Source organism: Notolepis coatsorum (genome assembly GCF_963971535.1).
Source record: "Notolepis coatsorum genome assembly, chromosome: 12".
NCBI lineage: Eukaryota > Metazoa > Chordata > Actinopteri > Aulopiformes > Paralepididae > Notolepis > Notolepis coatsorum.
In genome coordinates, this window is record NC_140176.1 from 84337891 (window position 1) to 84365682 (window position 27792).

Below are 27792 nucleotides of genomic sequence, written 5' to 3' on the forward strand. Positions count from 1 at the left end.
CGATCAGTCTAACATGCAGAACGGGAGGATAATGAGTCACCCGACATCCTGTTCATTATACCAAGTTTCCCAAATACTTTTAGATGAAATCAAGTTGTTTAACCCTTTCACTACCACACTACCAAATGGTTAACCCTTTCACTGCGACAATACAGAAGGTTAACCCATTCACTGCCACACGACAAAGGGTTAACCCTTTCACAACCACACTACAGACGGTTAACCGTCTGTAGTGTGGTAGTGAAAGGTTAACCGTCTGTAGTGTGGTAGTGAAAGGTTAACCATCTGTAGTGTGGTAGTGAAAGGTTAACCTTCTGTAGTGTGGTAGTGAAAGAGTTAACCGTCTGTAGTGTGGTAGTGAAAGGTTAACCTTCTGTAGTGTGGTAGTGAAAGGGATAAACGGTGCAGTGATGAACGGTCTTTCCCAGTGGAGCATACGTATTAAGTGCAGGTGGAGCTATACACTATGCTTGCTAATTATGCTAGCTAGAAGTGTTGATAAGAGATTGTTTGAAGGAGCCGTCTGCAAACAAAAATAGAGAAATATCTATTCACAAAATGGATCACCATTCAATGTTATTGATGACTCCTGTGACCAGTAAGTACTTTCATGCATTGCTGTATGTCCGAAGCACCTACAGATTGATTTTGTAACACATTTTGTATTTGCGTTAGTCGCAATTAGCCTATCATGTGATTAATGTGTTAAAAAAAAATTATGGCCGGCCCTGTATAAAACACAATCAAAGCAAAATAGAATTGAAAAATATATCAGTCAATAATAATAATATTATTATGTTGTGTGTGTACATGCATGTTCATATTACCGACAGGATATTCTTCATTGTGATGACGAAGATATTATAGCCAATCAGACAGTCCCAGTAGACCAGAATGGATTTGATTGGCTTCAGCAGCAACTCTCCGCCCACCAACAAAAAGTAAAAACAGGCCACCAGGTAGCCCATACAGAATATACTGATCCTACACACACACACACACACACACACACACACACACACACACATCATTACATCATTACATAGTTAGATATTAGATTGCACGTTTCATTCTTCATTCCATGTTAAGATCTTAAGTCTCTCTCCATGTTAATGGTCCCCTATCTTATAAGTGGCCTTTTCCAGTGGTTTGCATTGTTTTCTAGCAATGTTGGGTTGTACCAACACTGACTAGATGTGAAATTTCTACCCAGTCCCATTCCTCCAGTTCAGCTGAGACAAGAACCTCCCCCACTAAACCAAGCCATTCTGAATTTACGTGGATCTGTGGAGTTAGCATAACGTTGAGTAAGTATGAGCAAAACCAAGCGAGTGGAAATAATGCGGAAGCGGTTTCCCTGTCAGTCAGCACTTCCTCAAAAGGGTTCGACAGTATATCTCTCCCTCTCTCTCTCTCTCTCTCTCTCTCTCTCTCTCTCTCTCTCTCTCTCTCTCTCTCCACCAAAGGTATCTGCCAGTGCAGGTGGGTGACTGTCACTCAAAGCGCATTGCGAGTATGGGTGGAGCCCAGCCAAAAACTGCTTGGACTTTGCAAGGGGAGAAAGTGGTCCACCAAAGTAATTGATTAAAAATACAAAACAATGAATTTTATTGAAAATAAATAACCTTACAGATGTGTTACATATACTCACATGAATTGTGTAAAATTGCCCAAAAAGTGATTTTATTTACTTTCCATGGGACCTTTAAGTCTCTCCCCATGTTGAGTCTCTCTCCGTGTTAAGATGTTAAGCCCCGACCCATGTAAAAATGTTCTTTTAATTATTCCCAAACAAACGTCAGATCCTTATTGGCGGTTGATGAGTCTTTAATTAATACGGACTGTATTGATCTATTTATGGCGTTAAATTAATATTGGCCCAGTACCGGGCCCGTTGGGCTTAAGAAGTGCATCCCATAATACTCACCTGGTCGTCCCAGTGATGAAGATGATGGTGAGGACAAACCAGAACATGTAGCTGAACATGATCACCTTCAACATGTCTAGATAGGATCTGTAATAATGACAAACAAACAGTATGTCTAGATACTGTATGATCTGTAATACTGACAGACAGACAGTATGTCTAGATAGGATCTGTTATAATAGCAGATGGTACAGTTTGTCTAGATAGGATCTGTTATAACATACAGTATGTTTAGATAGGATCTGTTATATAATGACAGTATATCAAGATAGAATCTGTAATAATGACAGTCAGCATGTCTAGTAGGGTGTGCAGAGATGCCATTATCTGTATCTGTATCTCTTCATTTGGATTTTGATTCAGAAATGAGCGTGGTTTATACTGGATCTTTTTTGCAACAATTATTGTACAAGATGGGAACATATGTAATCAAATTAACAATCTTAAAAAAAAAGATTTTTTTATTGCAGGGTACTTTGGATACATTCCATATTGATGCACACAAGCAAACTTACTTTTCCTTTTCTTCAAATACAATTTTACAGTGGCATAAAACAACAATCATTTGGCATTGTACACATTTGGCATGTGTTATGCATACAAATTAACAGGATAACTAAATAAGATAGATTATTGCTGGAAAAGAGCAAATAATAGAAAAAGGCAAACATTTTAAACAAAACAGAGAATATACATTCAGCCATTAATATTACAAGAATAACACTGTGAACTTATATCACCATCCCCCCTCAGACCCTTTAAGTAATTCAACACTGGTCCCCATGCCTTATCAAACACCTTACCTGCATTTTTGTATCTACAGTAAGCCTCTCTAAGTAGCTCTCTCATCCACATTTCAAATGAAGGTACTGCATCAGACTTCCAGAGTCTCAAGATGAGCTTTTTAGCCAGTACAGCACCCAAAAACACCGGCCATTTGTCACTGGCAGAGTACAGAGTAGCATCATTGAAAGAGCCCAGAATGGCCACTAAAGGGCAGGGTTTCCACTGTTTGTCAAAAGCAGACCAGAATGTGTGTAGGTTGGGACAAGAGTTGATGTGTAAGGGTACTAGGGCTGTCCCCGACTAAGGATTTGGATAGTCGACTACGAGATTGTATCTGTTTCCATACCTTCAAAGAGCTGTGTACTATAAAATTCCCTTCATCTTGTGATTCACTTTTTTTTTCTTCTTTTTTTACATTTTACGATTCTTCTTCTATATAATCTTTTACGCATCCTGTAGATGATTACGAGCCAAAGAACAACTTTTAGTGCTATTTAGCACCTTTTTGTTAACAGTGTAGACTGTAGAACAGCAGGGCTTTGTGCACAACTCACATTCCCTCCCCTGCTAAATCAGGTGGGTTCTTTTTACATAAGTTGCCCATAAGTCATTTCATAGGTTTCTTCATTGAGCGCTTAGATAGTACAGATAGTATGTCTAGATAGGATCTGTTATAAGACCTCCCACTCCCAGTCACACTCCTGGTCTGAACCAATCAGATGACATCAATCTAAAAACACAGACTGGACTGATGTTCAGTCTGGTGGGGCTCACCTGCAGCGTATAAAATCGGGGGCGGGGTTTAAATGGAGCTGGCTAATTAGATCAGAAGCATGTCCATCATCTCCAACTAGCTCGCTGTTGTCTCCCGCGAGGACACGAACCGACAACTCCACTTCCTCCTCAAACACCTGGCACTGCAAGGAGGCTCCCAGGAGCAGCATGAAGTCATCTAGAAGAGGAGGAGAGGAGGTGAATGGAGAGGACTACTACAGCCCCTACTACCATTACTATTAATATTACTTATACTACTACTACTGCCCCTACTACTATTACTATTAATATTACTTATACTACAACTACTACTACTGCCCCTACTACTATTACTATTAATATTACTTATACTACTACTACTGCTCCTACTACTACTACTGCTCCTACTACTATTATTGTAACTGAGGGGTACAATTCCCTGACTGTATTGATAAGTATGGTATCATTAAACCACTACCGCTTTATGTACTTTAATTACTGGCCATACAGTACATGATATATAAATATGATGAACACTTCCCACAATGAATCGGTTCCACACAAGTTCAAGTTCTTTAATAGTTGTCATACAGAAGTACAGAATACTTTCATACAAAATGCTTCTTACTGTTACGCTCCAGAGACTGTGCTAGACAAGATAGTATCAAATAACATAATAACATAATATAGCATGAATTTAGAAGAAAATGAGGTCACAGTGTTCGGTATAGACATATGTACAATGTTCTGAGTTACCATATAATATACAATACACAATACTATGCAGTGTACTAATGTACAGTACTATCTAGTGCAAAGCAGAAATGGGATGAGGTACAATTTTAGGTACAATTTACAGTAAGGTGTACGAGTTGTAGTGCAATCCTTCATCCATAAATATAAAGTGTGGGGAGTGGGTGCTACAGTGTGTTTGTTTAAAGTGGGTGTGTGCTATAAGTGTGTGGAGTGGGTGCTACAGTGTGTTTGTTTAAAGTGAGTGTGTGCGTGTGGATGTGTGTGCTATGTGCGTTTGGTGGTTGTTGTTGTGTAGTGTTCATTCATTGTTCGTTTAGCAGCCTGATGGCCTGGGGATAGAAGCTTCTTCTGAGTCTTTCTGTGCTCGCCTTGAGACTCCTGTATCGCTTGCCTGACCGCAGCAGTTCAAAGAGGCAGTTGTTCGGGTGACTGGAGTCTTTAATGATTCTCTTAGCCTTGCCCTTGCAACGCTTGTAGTAAATGTTCTGGAGGGTGGGGAGCCCCCCTCCAATTGTGCGTTCGGCTGAACGTGTCACTCTTTGTAGTCTGCTTTGGTCTTGTGCAGTGCTATTCCCAAACCAGGAGGTGATGTTGCCGGTCAAGATGCTCTCTATTGTACATGAGTAGAAGTTCTTAAGGATCTTCTGGCTGACTTGGAACTTCCTTAGGCGCCTGAGGAAGTAGAGGCGTTGTCGTGCCTTCTTCACAACACTGTTAATGTGTGTGGTCCATGTCAAGTCCTTGGATATGTAGGCTCCGAGGTACTTAAAGCTGTTGACTCTCTCAACCGGTGCCCCGTCGATGCTGAGGGGGCTGTAGTCCTTGACCCCCGACCTCCTGAAGTCCACAATCATCTCCTTTGTTTTGCTGACATTCAGGGAGAGGCTGTTTTCCTGGCACCATCCCGCCAGGACCTTGACCTCTTCCAGGTAGGCCCTCTCGTCGTTGGCAGAGATCAGGCCCACCACTACTGTGTCGTCAGCAAATTTGACGATTGTATTGCTACTCCGCTGAGCCACACAGTCGTGTGTGTACAGGGAGTAGAGGAGGGGACTCAGAACACAGCCCTGGGGGGCCCCTATGTTGAGGGTGATGGATGAGGAGGTGCAGTTGCCTGCTCTCACCACCTGGGGTCTGCCAGTCAGGAAGTCCAAGACCCACTGGCAGAGGTCATAGCCCAAGCCCAGGTCCCTGAGCTTGGCTATGAGTATGGAGGGGACTATGGTATTGAATGCCGAGCTGTAGTCGATGAATAGCATTCTCACATAGTTCCCCTGCCTCTTGTCCAGGTGTGATGCTGCTGTGTACACAAAGGTGTAATCAAGTATTTATTGCAGCAAAAGGTACATAATATACTTCTCTGTATTTTACTTTGGATGCGCTTATAAGGCAAAGGAATGTGCGTAGGCAAATCAATAATGAATGTCCATTCTCTGGTTACGCAGGAGGTAATTATACAACCTGAATCTTAGGGAATTATATCTATGGTACACTAGTAATATATAGCGGGAGATACTGGAAGGGTCCCCCCGGTTGTAAGCCAGCAGGGGTAGAGGATCTGTCGGTAGTAGAGAGTCTGGTCAACGATGACTAAGGAGACTCCAAGTACAGGAGACGGTGCAATAGTCTCTTGATCCACAGACGAATACAGCTGTTCTCCGTAGACTGTAGCTCCACAGTGAAGAAAGCTAGCCGGCCTCAGGCTCTCTGAGGCGCAGACTCGACTGGTCTCCTCACAGGGTAAATCCAACACGTGTAGGCGTCGGCGATTCTCCGCTCCATAAATCACAGGACCAAAACAAATATAATCCAGCCGCAAAGGGCTATGTAGTCGTCGGGTAGATTAATCCAGTGTACATGTCCACACGGTTCTCGTCTAGGTCTCCTCGGGTGAAAGTGCCATGAAAGCAGCCCAGCCTGGATAAGCACTCTAGCTGATACGAGGAAGCGTTGATGATGCTGGTCACTGTAGAACTTTAGCCGCACGATACACTATACACAAATAGACTATTACTGACTTAATAGAAATATGTCGCACTCGACGGTATAGCGCCAAACTCTGACAATTCAGTTATTAATTCGCACGCGGTCTCAATGCTCTATTTTGGGGCCAAACAGGCCATACTTCACCGCACGGAGTATCGTGGGTGAGGCTTCAACTTATTGGGTAACTCTACTTCTGTATTCACCTGCGCCATATTTATATGCACAGCGAACAATCTAGTGCCAACCTCATTTCTGTCTCGTATCCCTGGGCAAGGCCGGGCATGTACAGACATGTCTTGACGGTGGCTTTGAACCTGACTCTGGAGGCACGGCCCCGGCGCCTGTGGACCGCTGTCCAATAGGAGAATGAAATATTATGGTCTGTAATAGGCTAAAGGGATATTCCGTGTATATGTACAAGGAATATACAAGGGATATCAAACGATATACAAATACTATGCAATATATATCAATCAATAAATATGTATATTCGGTTTAATCTGATCCTTTGTAACAGCCGCCTCCTAATTAGTCCCACCTAATTAGCTAAGCAGAGACAGATTAACCGCACTGTCCACTACTCAATGTCTGTTGTGAGGGGTCGGGCAGTTCACAAAGTCATGGGGTCATGGTCGTCATCGATAGTATCGGGGAGCCTTGGCAGTTCTATTAGCCTCGCCACGGGTCGGGTGTAGATCCGTCCTTGGACGAGCACTTCGGCTGCTCGGACCTTTCTGTCGGCACCGGGGATCACTTTGCTTACGCGGCCAGCCGGCCACATAGCTCGGGGTAGTGACTGGTCGATAATCATGACGACTGTTCCTTCTGTCAAATTGTCTCTCTCTTTCACCCATTTCTGGCGGGTCTGTAGAGACGGTAGATAGTGGAGTAGGAAGCTGTTCCAAAACTTGTCAGCCAATACTTGACTGTACCTCCACATTCTTCGGCCGTTCGCTTCTTCAGGCCTGTACATTGTCTGTGGTAGCGCGGGGTCCAGCCGCCCCATCAAGAGTGTGTTGGGGGTGACTGGGTCGACATCTGCTACATCACTTGAGATGTAACCGAGGGGCTTTGAGTTCAATACTCCCTCGATCTCCGTGAGGACTGTCATTAGGACTTCTTCCGCCACGGTCTGGGCCCCAAGCACGGCGTACAGGGCTGTCTTTATTGAACGTACTTCTCGTTCCCAAGTTCCACCGAAGTGAGGTGCGTTCGGGGGATTAAACTGGAAGTCAATCTGGGATGGAGCGAGGTGGGTCTTAAGTTCTGGGCCCATAGCTTGGAAGCTCTCTCTCAGCTCTCTTTCTCCGCCTTTGAAGTTTGTCCCGTGATCAGACAATAATATAGACGGTTTGCCTTTCCGCGATGTGAATCTTCAGAAGGCCATAAGGAATGAGTCTGTGCTCATGGTTGGAAGGAGTTCTATATGCATCGCTCGGGTGGTCATGCATTTGAATACAATACCCCACCGCTTCTCGGTTCCTCTTCCTTTCTTTATATACAGCGGGCCGAAACAGTCCATACCGGTGGAGTGAAAAGGCTTGTCGCCGAGTCGGAGGCGACAGGGAGGTAGGTCAGCCATCCGGGGTATACTGGGCTGCGCTCGCCACTTACGACAGTCTAGACAGGTTCGCTGGAAGCGCCGCACTGCTTCTCTCCCTTGCAGTATCCAATAACGACGTCTGATCTCCGCGAAGACTCTCTCTGCCCCGGCGTGATGCACATCCTCGTCGTATTTCTTTATGATCAGCTCTGTGACCTTGTGTCGGCTGTACTTGACGTCATCCGGTAAGTCTGGAGCTCTCCGCAGACGACCACCCACTCTGATGAGACCATGGGCGTCGCTCTCGGGGGCTAGGTGGAGTAGTCTGCTGTCTGATGGGACGGGCTTTGCTCCCTGTAGACAGTCTAGCTCATCGGGGAACGAGTCTCTCTGGGCTCGTTGTAGTAGAAGAAGTTCTGCTTCTTCGTAGTCAGCTGCTGTAATGTCAGTAGTGAGCTGAACCTCTGGGTGGTGCCACAGGAATGTCTTTAGCTGCGCACTCTCTAGGGTGAGGCAATCGTCTATGTCGGGGTCTGTGGAGACGAGTGTGTTCAATCCACAGAACATAGATTTCTTGTTTTCGGCCTCCTCTTTACTCGCTTCCCGTGGGGTGGGTGTAGGCCACTCTTCTTCCGGGAGCTTGAGGAACTCTGGCCCGTCACTGTATAGGTTGTGACGGGTGAGGTCATCCAGGGACATTCCCCGGGTGATGACGTCAGCTGGGTTGTGATTTGTGTCCACATACCTCCAGCTTGCTACTTCTGTTAAGTCTTGAATCTCTGTGACTCTGACTCCCACGAAGACCTTGTATCTGCACGAATCAGACCGGATCCATGTGAGTACTGTCGTGGAGTCTGACCACAAGATTGTTCTTTGCACCGGAATGGTGAGTTCACGTTGGATTAACGTGGCGAGTTGCGCTCCTGCTAGGGCTGCGCAGAGCTCTAGACGCGGGATAGATTGTTGCTTTCGTGGGGGGCGGAGCTGAGCGATCATGGAGTAGACGTGTTTCACATGAGCTCCCTTCTACCGTGCTGAATATACGTTTCTCCCCATTAGTCTTTATTTTATTTTTATTTGTTTTTTATCTGTTTGCTAGGTCGTCGTGTTTAGTATACATTCATCAACTTTTTTCGACTTTCTACGATGGCGGGGGTGGAAACCAGAGCCATGAAAGAATTAGGCACGACACCGGCGCCGCCGAGCATGGCCGCACCGTCTCCCGCTGTCGGGGAGTTAAGCGAAGCTGTGCTCTTGGTCATGACCAAGCTACACGCAGACTCTGAGACACGCATCGCTGAAGCACAGAAGAAAGTACACGCAGACTCTGAGGCACGCATCGCTGAAGCACAGAAGAAAGTGTTGGCGGATTTCTGTATCAGCCTCCGTCGTGAGATATCAGAAGAAATACGGCTGGCGGTAGTCCCGCTGACAGACAAGATGGAGACGATTCACGCTGCCTCATCGGCTAATGCTAACGAACTAGCCATGCTAACGACGGAGGTATCATCACAGTGTGAGAAGATGGCGGGTCTTGAATCCGCCCTGCTGGCTAGGCAGGCTGAAGTCAACAAACTACAGTCGGCGATGGAGGAGATGCAGTCCCGGGATAGACGCCACAACGTCAGGATTGTTGGAGTACCGGAGACCAGCGGTGAAGGCCGTCTCTCTGAGACCATGCCCGAACTGCTGCAGAAGATACTAGGGACGGACGTCCTCCCCTCGCCTCCTATCTGTGAGTCGGCCTACAGAGCGGGCAGGTTTTCTCCCGGCGTGAACAAAGAACCGAGGCCCATCATAGTCAAGCTGAACAGACTCCAACAGAGAGAAATCATCATGCGGTCGGCTCGTACCAGAAGGGGTACTCTGAGGCTTGGCGATCACAAAGTGGCCATTTTCGAGGACTTTACACCGGAGGTTCAAGCTCAGAGAGCCGAGTACAAGGTGGTCCTGACTAAGCTATGGAAACTAGGCCTGAGGCCCACGTTATTCGCTCCCGCGAAACTATCTGTGTTGGAGAAGGTCGGTGGTCAGCGTTTGTTTTGGTCGTTGGCTAAAGCGAAGGAATATCTCGCGGAGACACCCGAGTCTGTTGCTTGATATCTATGGAGGGTGAGTGACTTGGCGGTTTGGGCCTATATACATTGATTAGGTCGACTATTCACAAACACTTGCTGTCATGCCCAGACATGCTAACTGTCCTCTGCCCATCCAACTAGCGGGGCTTCCCAATGACTTCTGTTACTTGCTAAAGCTGACCTCATGGTCGTACTTGTGTATCGCCTCTTTGGAAGCTAACGAGCTAGCTGAACAATGTACATAGTAGGCTAACGTGCTATCCGGATTCGTCACTAGCTTACGCGCTAGCCTCGGGCTAGCCAGCGGGCTGCGCCGAGACATTCGAGACCCGTTAATGGTTACGTATTTTGGTCGCTGTTGCTGTTCAAAGGGACATTGGTTTGCACAGTTCAAGAGTGACCGAGTCCCTAACTAACTTCTGGTATGCTTTTTATTTTTATATCCAGGTTGTTTTGAGCTTTGGTGATCCAAAGTAGATGCCAAGGTCGGTTGAATATGCATATACAATATTTGATAACAGGTTGGGTCGGGTATGGCTTGCACTTCATGGCTATATGGTTATATGGCTTGCACTCTAGCCATTACCCTCTTTTCCTTTCTTTTTTCTTTCCTATTGTCGCAGTTTTTATGTCATCTATATGCGCGATTTAAATGTGATCCGGTTCTACCTTGGACTAACTGCTGACTCGCCTTAATTTTGTTTTGAATTTTCCGTGAGGCACTTATGCTATAACGTTGATACATTAATATGCAGACTCCAGGGTAGATGGTTACAGGTTGATGCTGAGTAATTATATAATAATTATTGTCGCTGTTTTAATGGCAATCGAATGAGCAATTTAACTGATCCGATCCTACCTTGGACTAACTGCTAATCTGCCTTAAATGTGTTTTGAATTTTCCGTGATCCACTTATGCTATAACGTTGCGACATTAATATGCAGACTCCAAGGTAGTTGGTTACAGGGTTGATGCTGAGTAATTGTATAATAATTAGTGTCGCTGTTTCAAGGGCATTTGAATGAGCAATTTAACTGTGATTCGATCCTACCTTGGACTAACTGCTCCGACCGATATCTTTATTGAAACAATGTATGATGACAGGTGGTGTCAGGTGTTGCCTATTACCATCCCCGGATTGATTAATGAATGATTGTGTTTAATTCTATTCTTACATAGGTTAGGTCAATTCAGCCGTTGTGCCTGATCAGAGGGACGGCTAAAGGGGTGCACTTTGACCATAACTTTTTTTTTCCCCTTCCTCCCTTTTTTTTGTCATTGTTTAATTGACACTGTTCACACAATTTTGCACAATTAACCTGTGACCCGAACCTGCCTTAGACTATCGGCTGGGATGCTTTAATTTAATTTTGTTTTGAATTTTCCTATACCTTTTTGGGCTATAACAATGTGATGTTGAAGCGCAGATTCGGAAATAGAGGGCTGCAGGTTGATGCGGAGTTATTATTTAATAATGGCTATTTTTACCATTATGGTTGTCTCATGTTGGGGCCAGGGCTCAGGTGGGTTTCGACCGATATCTTTATTGAATTTTATTTTATTATTATTTGTGTTTATTGGACTAGTGGGGGTTTACTCAGGGGTTTATCTAGAGGGGGGTGGGAGTGGGAAGCGTCTTATTGATCCATGTCTCTAGTGGGAAGTGATAGGAAGATGACCATCCTCAGTGGATGGGGCATAGGGTGGGGATTGGAGAGTGGGTATAGAGGAACTTATAGTAGGACGGGTGGGTTAGGGTGTAGAGTAGAAGGAGGGGGGGCTGTAGCTGGGGTGGTATATTTATGTGTTCTATGTACTGTTGTCTTATATATGTGTAAGTGTTCCTCCTCTGAACTCCTGGGATTGACCGTCCGGGCCCGCCGGGATCGGCACCTCTGTACTCAGCCTGGCTGCACGGGTATGTTCTCTACGCACTTATACAAGCTCGACCATGGCTAAATTGAATATTTTAATTTGGAACGCAGGAGGGCTTAACGCCCCACACAAGCGTGCCAGTGTCCTTTGGCTATTGAAGAGGAGAAATATTGACCTTGCTCTCCTTAGTGAGACGCATTTAATGGTAGGTGACGTGTCAAGACTGGCAAATCGGCAATATCACGTTATCTCCTCATCCTCAGCCGATGATAAGACGAAAGGAGTAGTCATAGTTACAAGACGTAACCTTGATATCAAAATCTTGGATGTATGGTCGGACACGGAGGGAAGGATTACTATAGCAAAAGTTGAATTCTTGCATAGGAAGATGGCTATAATAGCATTGTATGCTCCTAACACATTTGATTCAGCGTTCTATAATACAATCACGAAGAATATGTTGGAACTTAATGGATACGCTCTCATTGTGGGTGGCGATTTTAATGCGTGCTGGGATGCGGAGATGGATAGGTCCGGGCCCTCTGAAACGAGCGACCAGAAACGGGCCTCTAAGGCCCTCAGGATGTGGGCCAAAGACACGGGGCTCACAGACCTCTGGCGCTTATGCAACCCCACCCTCAGAGATTACTCTCACCTGTCAGCCAGACACAAAAGCTTCTCTCGAATTGACTATGCATTCGCGTCCCCTAATATGTTTGATAGTTTCGATGTCTCATTGGTTCCCTTGGCTCTCTCAGACCACAAGGGGATTTTCCTTACGGCAACCTTTGGCAGGCTCTCCGCAAGAGCTCCCAGATGGCGTTTTAATTCGACCTTGCTAAAGAACGATGACTTCTGTTCTGAGTTCAGGAGTAAACTAGCTGAATTTTTGCAGATCAACGTTGGCACGGTAGAAGACCCTAGGGTCCTGTGGAACGCATTGAAAGGATTCATCAGGGGTCATGTCACACTATTTGCCTCCAATTTGCGAAAATCCCGGTCAAAAAAGCTAGAAGGACTGGAATCATTATATGCGGACCTATACGCATCCTTGCAAACTGACTATAATGAACGACTAAACACACAACGTAAGATAGTCAAAAAAGAAATAAACTCCATACTTAAACAACAGTCTGAGTTCTTAATACATAGGACAAGACAAAATTACTATTTTCACGGCTCCAGACCTAGCCATCTATTGGCAATGAAAATACGCTCAAATGATCATTTCTCAGATATCCCCTCGATTAGGACGAGCCAGGGTGCAGTCACTACTGATTCGAAAAAGATCAATGACACTTTTAAAGAGTTTTACTCACAGTTATATAGCTCAGAGGGTAATCTGGATGACTCTAGATTTGAATCGTTCATTGGCGGGCTTGAGATACCCCACATTTCTGAGGAAGAGGCCAAGGAACTGGGGAGACCGATTACTCTCGTAGAATTGAGGGAGACTATTGTTGAAATGCAGAGGGGTAAGGCGCCAGGCTGGGATGGTATTCCACCCGAAGTGTATTTAGCTTTCTGGGACCAACTGGGTCCATTGATGCTCGATATGATCAATTACGCTATCGAACAAGGGGAGTTCTCAAGAGATGTCAATATGGCGTTGATTTCTTTACTTCTCAAAAAGGACAAAGATCCCAATGATTGTGGTAGCTATAGACCCTTGAGTCTTCTCGGGGCCGATTTAAAGGTGTTTGCCAAGGTGCTGGCCCGTCGCCTGCAGAGATTTATGTCTGTATTGGTACACTGCGATCAAACTGGTTTTATCCCGGGGCGTCTGGCTGCAGATAATCTTAGGAGGCTGTTGCATGTAATCGATAACAGTAAAGACAATACAACTCCATCCACAGTTCTGTCTTTGGATGCCATGAAGGCGTTTGACAGACTTGAGTGGTCATACCTGTGGAAGGTACTTGAGGTCATGGGTCTTGGAAAGAGTTTTATTCATATGATTAAAGTCCTGTATGCCTCGCCGTCTGCGATGATACTGACAGGCAAAAACTGTTCCACACTCTTTCCAGTCTCCAGATCTTCTAGACAGGGTTGCCCTCTGAGCCCGGGACTGTTCGCGCTTTCCCTCGAACCTTTGGCTCAATTTATTAGGCAATCGGAGGACATCGTCCCCATAATGGTCAACAATACTCCACACAAAATTGCTCTCTATGCGGATGACCTGCTGATTTTCATGGACGACCCCTCCCGGTCGGCCACAAAATTATTGAGGATAATCGACGACTTTGGTAAATTGTCAGGTTTTAAGATTAACTGGAACAAATCAGCCTGCCTACCTCTTAATGAACTGGCCAAGGCGGTACGACTACCAGCTGATATCCCCATAGTAGAACATTTTAAATACCTGGGCATAGAGATATTCCCCACGCTGAACCAAACTACTAAGTACAACTTCACGGGTACTTATGATAAAATACGCCAGGATCTAGACAGGTGGTCGTCCCTTCCTAACTCCTTACAAGCCCGGGCTTCCATAATCAAAATGAACATCCTGCCTAGGATAAATTTTATTAGCTCAATGCTCCCCCTGCCCCCTCCAATAGACCACTGGCGCAAGGTACAATCGATGGTATCTAAGTTTGTCTGGAATAACAAACGCCCGAGAATCAAAAGGGCTACTACTCAACGTAGGAAACAAGATGGGGGCCTCGCAATCCCTGATTTTAAACTTTATTTCTGGTCCTTTTCACTGAGACCTCTGATGTGCTGGCTAGACCCTGTAGAGGCTGTATCGTGGCGCTCCTTAGAAGCGGCGGCGGTGTCTCCGCTAAGATTGCAGGATGTAGTGTACTCCACTGTCTCTATTGCGAAATGCCGGCTGAGGTATGGACCGATCATAACTCACGTGATCCAAACGTGGCGTAATGTACAGAGGTCGTGTGGGGTTAAATGCCCTTGGCACCTGGACTCTCCAATTTTTAATAACCAGCAATTACTTGTTGGACACAAGCCGGTTAATATTCCTCAATGGCAAAGGAGGGGAGTGCATACTCTGGAGGATATTTATGATAAGAACGGCCTCCGTGCGTTTCAGGACTTAAGAGAATTTTATGATCTTCCCGGCGAGTCCTTCTTTCTTTACCTTCAACTAAGGTCAGCACTGAGGGCGCATGGCGTACCGTGGGCTCAAGCTTTGCAACCACACCCCTTCCTCAGGCTCATAGTGGACAGAACGACATCCAGAGGGTTTGTCTCAGACTTTTATACGCTCTTAATTCAATCCACGTATAAAAATTTATCATTGGATACAATCTGGCGTGTGGATATCCCGGAGTTGGACCCCGAGTTTGACTGGGATGATGTTTGGGCAAATGTGGCATTATCTTCCCGCAACCCCAATCACCAGCAAATTAATTTTAATTATATTCATAGGACCTATCTTACACCTAGGAAGCTATTTGCTATGGGACTGATAACCGACTCTCGGTGCACTTTGTGCTCTCAAAAGGCCACTGGCACTTATATGCATATGTATTGGGATTGCCCACCAGTGGCCCGTTTCTGGAGGTCAATAACGGACAAACTTTCAGATCTGTGTGGCTTAACTATCCCATTCACAGCTGTTACGCTACTCCTGAACGATATAACGACACTACCCGCGTCCGTACAACTGAAAAGGGTTGTCCTAGCGGGCGTCACAGCAGCGAAGAAGCTTATAGCAATGAGATGGAAGGAGCCTGAGAAGCTGACAATGATCAACTGGTCCCTAACTCTATTGGATGTGATTTATCTTGAGATATCCACGGCTCGGGTGATTGGGGTAGGGCAGGCTGGCATTGACCTGTGGTTCGCAGCAGCTGAGAAGGTAAAGACCGCCGTGTGCGGCTGAGCGGGGTTGGGGCGCTTGACCGGGGGGGTCCGGCGGTCTCTGGGGAGGGGGAGGAGGAAATGTCTTGTCTGTCTTGGTTTTTGTCTTGTCCTTCTTAACTTTGGCTGGGGGGATTTTAGGGGGGGTTGGTATTTAGCTATTCTGCGCTATATGTCAATTCACATGCCATCTCCCCAAGGGACTAATATTGGCAGACTGATTGACCTGTCAACCAACTTGGAAGAGGAATTTCTTTCTTCTTACACTTTACCGTCTGCGAGTTTGGCAGTCTTGAACATGTGTAAGGGACCTAGGCTATCTACAGTAAATCTGCGACAACACTCTCATAAACAATCTTTTAAGTCACTCCACTTTGTAAAGGTGGGGAAAGGTTGCCATGTCTTGAAGACCCCTTTTTGTTATTGAAGTAGCCACCTATATTTGATAGGTTGGACGCTGTTTCTTTTTCTTTTTGTCTTATAATTTATTATTCTGTATTATTATTGTTTGTTATTCTCCTGTGAAGTTATGTTTTTTGTTACTGTGGTTATTGTGTTGTCCTGTTTCATGTAATTAATAATAAAAAATTTGATCAAAAAAAAAATATTGTTGCTTTCGTGGGGCTATTCTTGAGCGAGCCAGGATGAAAGCAGTATGTATTTCTCCTCCCTCCTCTCGGGCACGCAAGTAGGCCACCGAACCGTAGGCTACTTCGGAGGCGTCGCTGAAGACGTGCAGGTCCATCTGGCACGTCTCCGGCCTCACTGTGGGTGGGAAGTAGCTGCGGCGTATGTTGACACCTGGGAGTGAGCTGAGTTCCGTCTCCCACTCTCTCCATGTGGATGCAAGGTGTTCGGGTATGGGGTCGTCCCAGCCCTGGTCCTTGTCCCATAACGCTCTTACAATCATCTTTGCCCTGGTGGTGTAAGGTAGAATACATCCCAACGGGTCATATTGTCTGGCGAGTGTTCTGTATACACTCCGTCTGGTGGTCGGTAGTGCAGTCGACCTTCCCTGCTCCTTGGTCAGGGGTGTGTGTTTATAATGGAGCGAGTCTGTTTTGAAGCGCCAGACTAGTCCTAATGTCATTTCTTGGGCTTCTCCTGGGATGGTCGCCATCCAGGTCTCGCTGCTTGCTGCCTTGTCCTCGGGGGAGAGGCTGCGCAATACTTGCGGGTCGCTGCTGGCCTACTGCCTGAGATCAAAGCCGCCTTTGATCAGGGAGGCGCGGAGCTTGAGTAGAAGGGCCTCGGCTTCTTCTGGCGTCGAGACACTTTGCAGACAGTTGTCCACGTAGAAACTATTTCCTACACTTTGTCGGACCTCTTCATCAGCTGCTGGGTCCTCTGCGACGTGCTTTTGCAGTGCAAACGTAGCACAGCATGGGCTGCATGTGGTTCCGAAAGGGAGGACTTCCCATTGATAGATGGCTGGTTGCTCATCCCCGATCCTCTCTCTCCATAGGAACCGCAGCAGGGGCTTGTCCTCCTCCACTAGTCTCACCTGCAGGAACATCCCTTTGATGTCGCCGCTGATGGCCACCTTGTCTTGGCGGAAACGTAGTAACACGCCTAGTAGAGAGGGGCCGAGTGTTGGGCCGGGCAAGAGCTCTTTATTCAGATTTTGTGATCCGATCTGGTAGCTGCAGTTGAACACAATACGATCCTTGCCGTTGTGGTGGACTTTGTGGTGCGGCACGTACCATGATTCGGTCGTCTGATCGGCCTCTTTAATGTCAATTTTCTTTATGTGTCCCGCTGTGATTAGCTTGTTAATCTCAGCGCGGTACACCGTCTCTTGAGTGGGGTCTCTGGCTAGGCGCCGCTCTGTGTTCAATAGATACTGCTCCGTCGCTTCTTTTGGGGCGTGGAAGGTAGGCATACCCTCTCTCAGGAGTGGAGTTGCGTATCTCATCACTCCGTTGACTTTGACTCTCTTTGTCCCCTGCTCGAGGAGGGCTATAGCGTAAATGTCTTCCTTGGAACGAATGTCTTTCCTTTCGTTCTTAAAGGGCATTGTCTCTAGTGTCCATAGCCTCTCGACATGCTGTAGGAGGGTGGTGTCTTCTTCTGTCACTCTGGAGTGGAGGCAGTTAGTGGCTGCTGTTCGGTTAAGAGACTTAGCGAGGGGGCCTTGTAGTGTCCATCCTAGGCGGGTCTCGACTGCTGCAGGACAGCCTCTGGGCCCTGTGTGGACCCGGTCAATCGGGACGATGAGGTCTGCATGGTCGGAGCCTATCAGCAGGGTCGGGGTGGCACCGTCTATGAGCGGTATAGGTAGTTGACGCAGGTGCACATATTTATCCATCAGCTTGGCGATGGGGTAGGTGTACTGCGACAGGCCTATTTCTTGGCTGGTGAAAGCATTAGTAATCCTATACCGTCTCTCTGGCTGCCCGCTTGCTGCGATAGTGAAGGAGACATTCTCGCCCTTTATCGTCTTTAGATCTCTTCTTATTGTCCGAATCGTCATCTGGTTTTCGCTCCCCCGCAGCCCCAGCTGGGCCGCAGCGGACGCGAGGAGAAGGGTCTTCTCTGACCCGTCGTCAAGGACGGCGTAAGTGTCCATGACCTTATCTTGGTAACTCAGTGTTACGCGGACCACCTTTAAGAGCACCCGGGCGCCCCCGCTGCTGGCGGGGTCAATGTACATAACACTTGCCTTTGTGCTGCTTGAGGGTGCAGGCTTTCTTCTGTTACTGTCGTGTAGGACATCTAGGTGGGCTCCGTCACACCGACTACACCTCTTCTTTAAGCGGCAATCGGCTGCCATGTGACTGCGCGCACATCGGTAACAGCGTCGGTTGGACTTTATCCATTGACTCACCTCGTCGGCGGTCATCTTCTTGAACGTGTCACATTGTGACAACCAGTGTTCCTTTTCGCAGTACGGGCACACCATCTTCCACTTCTCTTTCATCGAGGGGGTACTGTGGTTCTTGCTGCTCGGTACTGATTCTGATTGGTGCATGACGGTCACCAATCTTCGGCCATCGTTTGCTCTCCTAGGTCCCTCTCTGGAGCTTGGGGTGCTCCGCATGAACGTATCCAACCGTAGGCTGTTGACTTCTCTCGCCAGGAAGTCGGCTAGGTCTAGGAGGGATGGCTCGGGACCGTTAGGATCACGGTGGTCTCTTTGCCGCCTGAATCGCTCTTGTCGGGCGGGCGGAAGCTTCTCTAAAATCCTCTCGACATTAGAGTTTGCGTACAGTTCGTGCATACCCTTTTCTCTTTGCGCCCCCAGCATCCCTACCAGGGATTGTACCTTGATAGACAGGTCATCTAGTGAGCGATTGTCTGTGGCTGGGGGTAGGCGGTCAATATGCCTTATCTCTTGTATTACGTAGTCCCATATGCGTCCATATCTTTGGTCGAGTGCTGCTAGAGCCGCTGTGTATGGGGTAGTAGAGGTGGCATAGGCCAGCGCTATATTGTGAGCTCGGGGCACCTTGAGGTGCTTCAGTAGGATAGCATACTTGTACGGTTCATCAGCTACATCGGACATCATTGTCTCTAAGCACATTCGTAGCTCCGTGTACTGTGCTCTGTTCTCGTGGGTGAAGTCCGGAAACGTCGGTGTGCCAATGTATGATGCCATGGATGGCTGGCACATCGGTGAGCGTTGGAAGAGAGGCCTCCTAGGCGAGTCTCCTCTTACGCCTCTTGGTGGGCTGGTACCTGCTGGGTACCATGGCCCGCGTATCCAGGTGCTGTTCCTCGGGGCTGGTCGTGCGTCAAGCTCACCCGTGAATTGAGTCGGGGGTCTGTAGCGCAGAGCCGCGGGGGTAGAGCCTGGGCTGTACTGGACCTCCTGGTCCTGTGGAGTACTGTGCTGCTGTCGGGCTTGACTCTCCTCCTCTCCCTCTTCTTCTTCCTCTGGCAGGTCCTCTAGATCCTGTAGTCGTCTATTTAGCCTCTCCGCGGTGTAGACCGTTTCTTCCTTGTAGCTGGGTCTCACTTGGACCGGTCGGGGAAGGGGTTCGGAGGGGGGTATAGGCTCTCTCTGGTGGTCGGGCTCAGGGTCGCTTGATCGGGTAGGGGAGGGTGCCCTTGACCCTTGTCTTGACGAGGCCCTGGAACCCCGTGCGGAGGGAGGGGGTGTTGCCCTGGTGATCAGCTGCTCCATTATCTGCGCTTGTAATCGGTCGCGCTCGGCTTCGCGCTTGGTGAGAGCGAGGTCGCGCTCTGCTTCTCTTTGGGCACCGGCAGCGGCGCGCTGGGCTTCGGCGGCGGCGCGCTGGGCTTCGGCCCGGTCTCTTACCATATTCTCTTCCGTCTGAAGGCCTCTAATCTCTAGACGTATACAATCTTCGTCGCTCCGTTGCTGCGCCTGAAGGCGTTCTCTTTCCATGGAAGAATGTTCGCGCTCACTAAGCGTCTGTGCTTGGAGTCGATCGCGCTCTGTTGAGGCTGCTAGGCTGGCGAGGAATGCCTGTGCCAGCATCTTGTCCGCCTCGCTGGGGGAAGACGCTGGTTGAGGTGATCCGCTCCTGGCAGTACTCGTTGGAGATCTGTTCTCCTGTGGCGAGTCCTGGAGATCCATCTCCGGGGTGCTCTCCTCTTCTTGTAGCGGGTAGAGTTCCATCCCTGGAGGGCTGTCTTTATCCTGGAGCTCTCCGGGGACTACTTCTTCGGTCTTGGCGGGGGGTAAAGTCATGTCGGGTCCCTCCTGGTCCCTACCGTGAGCTTGGTCAGTTACGTTAGAACCCACTAGGGCCTCTATTGGCGGGGTAGCCTGGTCGATAGGGTCGGACATAATTTTACTATCTACTTTTTCCGCGTTTACCGTCTGTAGAAAGCTAGGTAGTATATTGGCAACGTAATCCTCTAAGTACTGAGGTGTCTGCCGTCTACGCTGTGGGCGATCTACTTTAGGAGAACCGTTTTGTGGAGTGTTCATCATAGGCCATGTCAATATTAATACCACTATATTAATATTACACTAGTTACCCTCCGGCTCGAAGGACCAATTGTAACTGAGGGGTACAATTCCCTGACTGTATTGATAAGTATGGTATCATTAAACCACTACCGCTTTATGTACTTTAATTACTGGCCATACAGTACATGATATATAAATATGATGAACACTTCCCACAATGAATCGGTTCCACACAAAGGTGTAATCAAGTATTTATTGCAGCAAAAGGTACATAATATACTTCTCTGTATTTTACTTTGGATGCGCTTATAAGGCAAAGGAATGTGCGTAGGCAAATCAATAATGAATGTCCATTCTCTGGTTACGCAGGAGGTAATTATACAACCTGAATCTTAGGGAATTATATCTATGGTACACTAGTAATATATAGCGGGAGATACTGGAAGGGTCCCCCCGGTTGTAAGCCAGCAGGGGTAGAGGATCTGTCGGTAGTAGAGAGTCTGGTCAACGATGACTAAGGAGACTCCAAGTACAGGAGACGGTGCAATAGTCTCTTGATCCACAGACGAATACAGCTGTTCTCCGTAGACTGTAGCTCCACAGTGAAGAAAGCTAGCCGGCCTCAGGCTCTCTGAGGCGCAGACTCGACTGGTCTCCTCACAGGGTAAATCCAACACGTGTAGGCGTCTGCGATTCTCCGCTCCATAAATCACAGGACCAAAACAAATATAATCCAGCCGCAAAGGGCTATGTAGTCGTCGGGTAGATTAATCCAGTGTACATGTCCACACGGTTCTCGTCTAGGTCTCCTCGGGTGAAAGCGCCATGAAAGCAGCCCAGCCTGGATAAGCACTCTAGCTGATACGAGGAAGCGTTGGTGATGCTGGTCACTGTAGAACTTTAGCCGCACGATACACTATACACAAATAGACTATTACTGACTTAATAGAAATATGTCGCACTCGACGGTATAGCGCCAAACTCTGACAATTCAGTTATTAATTCGCACGCGGTCTCAATGCTCTATTTTGGGGCCAAACAGGCCATACTTCACCGCACGGAGTATCGTGGGTGAGGCTTCAACTTATTGGGTAACTCTACTTCTGTATTCACCTGCGCCATATTTATATGCACAGCGAACAATCTAGTGCCAACCTCATTTCTGTCTCGTATCCCTGGGCAAGGCCGGGCATGTACAGACATGTCTTGACGGTGGCTTTGAACCTGACTCTGGAGGCACGGCCCCGGCGCCTGTGGACCGCTGTCCAATAGGAGAATGAAATATTATGGTCTGTAATAGGCTAAAGGGATATTCCGTGTATATGTACAAGGAATATACAAGGGATATCAAACGATATACAAATACTATGCAATATATATCAATCAATAAATATATATATTCGGTTTAATCTGATCCTTTGTAACAATTATTATTACTATTACTTCTACTACTACTGCTCCTACTACTATTATTATTACTATTACTTCTACTACTACTTCTACTACTACTGCTGCTACTACTACTACTACTAGTAGTACTATTACTACTGCTACTACTACTAGTAGTACTATTACTGCTACTACTACTACTAGTAGTACTATTACTACTGCTAGTATTACTACTACTGTTCCTCCTCCTCCTCCTACTACTATTATTACAACTACTACTGCTACCACCACTACTACTACTACTACTACTACTACTACTACTACTATGATGACGAACAACCTCCTAAAATTAAATGAGGACAAAACTGAAATCCTACTAGTCGGTCCAATAATAAAAAGAGAAATGTTACAGAGAAATATGGGGCAACTTACTGTACTCCTTGGATCAAACCCGAAGTTACAGTCTTGGTGTTATAATAGACTCAGACCTAAGCTTTAAATCACACATCAATAAGGTGACAAAAACATCATTCTTCCACCTTAGAAACATAGCTAGTCAAGTCAAGTCAAGAGTTTTAATTGTCACGGCATACAGGTATACAATGAAATGCGGGTGGTCTTGCCCGCAACGATGTGCAATACAGTGGTACATATAATAGAATCAAAAGAAGAAACAACATTGTGCAGTAACAGATAGCAGGTAACATGGAGTGACATCTCGGTATCTGTACATAGTTATTTACAGCGCATGTGTGACATGCTAGTTAGCTTTGGTAGTGCAATACACTGTTCCTGTTATTCTAATTTAAAGTGTCCTTTCCTAAGGTACGGCCATTTATAAATCAAAAGGACGCTGAAAAACTGATCCATGCCTTTATCTCAAGCCGACTTGACTACTGCAATGCACTCCCCACCGGCCTTCCAAAAAAGATCCAACTCATTCAAAACTCGGCAGCTAGGCTACTAACTAAAACCAAGAGGAGAGATCACATCAGTCCAGTATTAGCTACCCTGCACTGGCTTCCGGTAACATTTAGAATCGATTTCAAGGTCCTCCTCCTTATATACAAAGCACTAAATGGAACAGGACCAAGCTACATTGGAAATTCTCTAGTCAAACTATGTGCCTTCTAGAACATTACGATCATCTACTACTGGTCTATTGAAGGTTCCCAACCAGAAAGAAAATCCGGGAAGCAGCCATCGCAAACTATGCACCAAAGTTATGGAACACACTACCTATGGACATTAGGGAAGCTAGATCTCTACAAAAAAAAAATTACCTCTTCACCATAGCCTTTTACGTACATAATACACACCACTGCTGATTGTACTGTAGATTGCACTATTTTACTCTGTTCATTCTATTTTACTCTTTTATTACTTTTTATTACAGGTTCTAAACGGTCAGGTATTGAACTGTGTGGGTATCAAGCAGGAAGAAAGATTGTCAGGTTTTAAAACTGTGGGAGACCCAGGCCTGGAACTGCACCCTGAGAGAGGGAACTGCGCCATAAGAGGGAGGTTTGCCCTGAGAGGGAGGTTAGAAGGGTCAAAGTGGGTATCAGACAGGAAGGAAGACTGTCAGGTTTTAAACTGTGGACATCAAACAGGGAAGGTAAAGACGGTTTTAAACTGTTACAGTAAAACAGTAATTCAGAAGTTCTTTATTGGACTGCACTATTGCATCATTTTACTATGTCTATTCTATTCTACTAACTATTTTATTGACTCTGTCTATTCTATTTTTCTGTTTTTATTATTGCCTATTTTAAAACTGCCATAGAATCAAACCATAAACAGGGTGGCCTATTGGGATGTTGGATCCTAATGTGAAATACTATGTGATTTTTACATGTCTGCACTTTATGTGTTCATTTTGTGCTGCTGTGAAGCACTTTGAGCTGCAATTCTTGTATGACAGGTGCTATACAAATAAAGTGTATTCTTCTTCTTCTTCTTCTTCTTCTTCTTCTTCTTCTTCTTCTTCTTCTTCTTCTTCTTCTTCTTCTTCTTCTTCTTCTTCTTCTTCTTCTTCTTCTTCTTCTTATTACTACTACTACTACTACTACTACTATACTACTACTACTACTACTACTACTACTACTACTACTACTACTACTACTACTACTACTACTACTACCACCAATAATAATAATAATAATAATAATAATAATAATAATAATAATAATAATAATAATATTGTACTAAGTCTACTTACATAGTAAGAAGAGTGGGTTTGGGGGTGTGAGGTAGTCGGGCAGGTAGAGCCATTTCACCACGTTGGAGTCGAGACTGGAGCCAGCCCGCCATGGGTAGTCTACACACACACACACACACACACACACACACACACACACACACACACACACACACACACACACACACACACACACACACACACACACACACACACACACACACACACACACACACACACACACACACACACACACACACACACACACACACACACACACACACACACACACACACACACACACACACACACAAATGGTCCAAGTGATTATGGTTAGATGGTAGTGATTATGGTTAGATGATAGTAGTTATGGTTAGATGATAGTAGTTATGGTTAGATGATAGTGGTTATGGTGCGTCTATACTTTCCGTAGCCGCATTTCTGCAGACCCCTCTCTGATAGGTTGAGCCCATTTCTGCAGACCCCTCTCTGATTGGCCGAGCGCGCGCATGCGCATGAGCCGCGACAAGCTCCTCTAGCCAGGAATCTAAACTCCGTTAAGCTCCAGAGAGAGAGGCTGAAAACCCACAGTTCTTGCCCGACGGATGGGAGCCGAATCCCGGATCCGAGTTTTCTGATGAATACCCCCAAAACATGGAGGGTAAGTATTGATTACGCCGTAACGAATCATTAAAAAAATATACCGTTGGGGAGCTCCAGTAGCTCACCGCGTACCTCGAGCGCTATTTCGGCGCCGGGGACAACCGTGCTCGTCACGGATCTGGGGTTTAGTGAGTTCGAATCCCGGACTGCAGCCGTGCCTTTCCCAGAGTGTCTTCCCCCCATCTGTACCCCCATTCAGCCTGTTTCTGTCGGTCAATCTTGACCAGAGTAAATGCGATAAACGCAAAAAAGAGCCAGCGGAATGGCCAAAGTTTAAAAAAAATATATATATACCGTTAACTGGAATATGTTGTGTGTGCCTTTACACATATGTTGGATTATGTAATTGGTTTGTCATTAAAAACCAATAATAATCGCCGGCTTCGCTGACCAGAGCTCTCTCAGATTCAACGTTTTAATTGCAGCCTGGAACATACATGTTTCGGAACCAATGTGTAACTAGACAGTTATATAAAAGAAGCAGTGAAGCCAGACCAGCACTCTCAGGTTCAAGATTTAATGGCAGCCTGAAACAAACATGTTTCGGAAATATGTATTCCTTCTTCAGTGTTATAGCTGAAGAAGGAATACATATTTCCGAAACATGTTTGTTTCAGGCTGCCATTAAATTTTGAACCTGAGAGTGCTGGTCTGGCTTCACTGCTTCTTTTATATAATACTTAATGGGATTTCAGCACCCAGTGTCGTATCTTGAGAGCGCGGTCTAACTTGACATTTGTAACTAGACAGTTACAATATAACATTTATATTAATTAATTAGTTAATGCCTTAAGAGAAAGAGTCTGGTGGTCAATGTCACTTCGGATTGCTACGGACTTTACTCAGAGAGGGCCTTCGCTCAATCAATCAGAGAGGGGTCTGCAGAAATGGGCTCAACCAATCAGAGAGGGGTCTGCAGAAATGGGCTCAACCAATCAGAGAGGGGTCTGCAGAAATGGGGCTACGGAAAGTATAGATGCGGTTATGGCCAGCCCGCCATGGGTGCATGCGGCTCTTTAGCCAATCAGCTGCGGCTCCCTGGAGATCGATGTCATACTGTGACACTGAAATGAAAAAATATTTCATCAACTAAAATATTTAGTCAACAAAAATATTTCATCAACTAAAATATACAGTACGTCACACCCCGCGCCTCTCCCTGCCGTCTGCAAGTGGCTAATCTTGAGTTTCCCAGTAAGCTAACCATGGATAAATCCAAAAAAAGGAAAGTCTGAGGAAAATAGAGGGTTTAATTCAGCGTGGACAGATTCATTTGCTTTCACGACTAACAATGCAGGCTTACATGTATGCCTGATATGTGGTGCGAAATTGGCGAACAACGAAACATTTACTTTTTATTTGATAGATTTTTCACAAATAAGGGAAGGACTCAAATAGAGCTGCATAGTTCAGGGTTTTATTTCAAAGTAGGTCTACAGATGCCAGTGTTTTTTCTCCTTTTCTGTGTTTTATTTCAAAGTAGGTCTACACATGGTAGTCTTTTTTCAAAGTGGACTACTTTTTATTTTATAAATGTTCCACAAATAATGGAAGGACTCAAATATACCTGAATAGTTCAGGGTTTTATTTCAAAGTCGGTCTACAGACACCAGTGTGTTGTCTCCTCTTCTGTGTTTTATTTAAAAATAGGTCTACACAGCCAGTATTTTTCTCTCCTCTTCATAAGAGTTTGAGGTTTTCCTTTGTTATAATAGGTAAAAACAGCAATAAAAAGTCACAATTTTTCTTTTTGTTGCTTTATAATTCCATGCAACAAACTGTGTGCTATAAGTATAAAGTATAATAAATCGCGTTTTATGCTAAATGTGAGGTATGCTTGGGGATATATAAAACGTTATACACTGTGTTATCTTCATTTTAAGGGTAAATAGGTTGTGCGGCTCCCTGAGCATTTTATTTTGTGGGAGGGGGGAAAAGTGGCTCTTTTGATAGTAAAGGTTGCTGACCCCTGGGTTAGACAGTGGTGGTTATGGTTAGACGATAGTGGATGTGGTTAGACGGTAGTGGTTATGGTTAGATGATAGTGATTATGGTTAGATGATAGTGATTATGGTTAGATGATAGTGATTATGGTTAGATGATAGTTATGGTTAGATGATAGTGGTTATGGTTAGATGATAGTGGTTATGGTTAGATGATAGTAGTTATGGTTAGATGATAGTGATTATGGTTAGACGATAATGATTATTATGGTTAGATGGTAGTGTTTATGGTTATATAGTGCCTATGGTTAGATGATAGCAGTTATGGTTCGATGATGGCGGTTATGGCTAGATGATAGCGGTTATGGTTAGATGTTAGTGTTTAAGGTTATGGTTTGATGATAGCGGTTATGGCTAGATGATAGCGGTTATGGTTATATGGTAGTGTTTATGGTTATGGTTAGATGATAGTAGTTATGTCTATGGTTAGATGATAGTGGTTATGTTTAGATGGTATGGTACCTCTACAGGAAGCCGGGGGGGAACCGACACACAGCAGGTACTGAAAGCTCAGGACTCCGGACAGGAAGTAACAGTATTTAGGCCAGATATCTGCAATGCACTTCCTGCTGCGTCGTGATAGGACAGTTATCAGGCCGAAGGCGTGGCATACAGCAAACAGATCCATCCTCTGACCAATTACATTCACTGCTAATAGAAAGCAGGTCTGGGGAGTAGAGGAGACAAGAGGAGAGGATAGGAGATGAGAGGAAGAGAGAAGGGAAGAGGAGATGAAGAGAAGAGGAGAAGAGAAGGGTGAAGTCAAAAGTATTGTGTGTGTGTGTGTATGTGTTTGTGTGCATGTGTGTACATGCATGTGCATGTGTGTGTGTGCATATGTGTGTACATGTATGTGCATGTATGTGCATGTGTGTGTGTGTGCGTGTGTGCATATGTGTGTGTGTGCATACTGTATGTGTGTACATGCATGTGCATGTGTGTGTGTGTGTGTGTGTGCATATGTGTGTACATGTGTGTACCTCCAGTCCAAACTTGTAGAAGTAATAGTTGATGAAGTACTTGATGCAGCTTAGCAACCCGTCGTCAAGGTGTTGCTGTGTGACGTCATGGAACAGCGATCTGGTGGGGGGCGGGACTATGTTGTCACGGAGACGGTAGAGTTCC

At 45.8% G+C, this 27792-nt stretch overlaps 1 protein-coding gene across 1 annotated transcript in view; it reads right to left on the bottom strand.

Annotated features, from left to right (window-relative positions):
• The window catches only part of LOC311237944 (piezo-type mechanosensitive ion channel component 2-like), a gene marked incomplete at its 5' end in the record, with an annotated part of 174602 nt that overhangs the window by 93501 nt on the left and 53309 nt on the right, over positions 1 to 27792 (bottom strand). The window contains 6 exons of the mRNA XM_084325919.1: positions 828 to 984; positions 1928 to 2014; positions 3488 to 3665; positions 24023 to 24121; positions 27130 to 27334; positions 27648 to 27792. The exon at positions 27648 to 27792 is cut by the window's right edge and continues 56 nt beyond it. Coding sequence (XP_084182045.1) covers positions 828 to 984; positions 1928 to 2014; positions 3488 to 3665; positions 24023 to 24121; positions 27130 to 27334; positions 27648 to 27792 — 871 coding nt within the window. The remainder of the gene's footprint in view (positions 1 to 827; positions 985 to 1927; positions 2015 to 3487; positions 3666 to 24022; positions 24122 to 27129; positions 27335 to 27647) is intronic.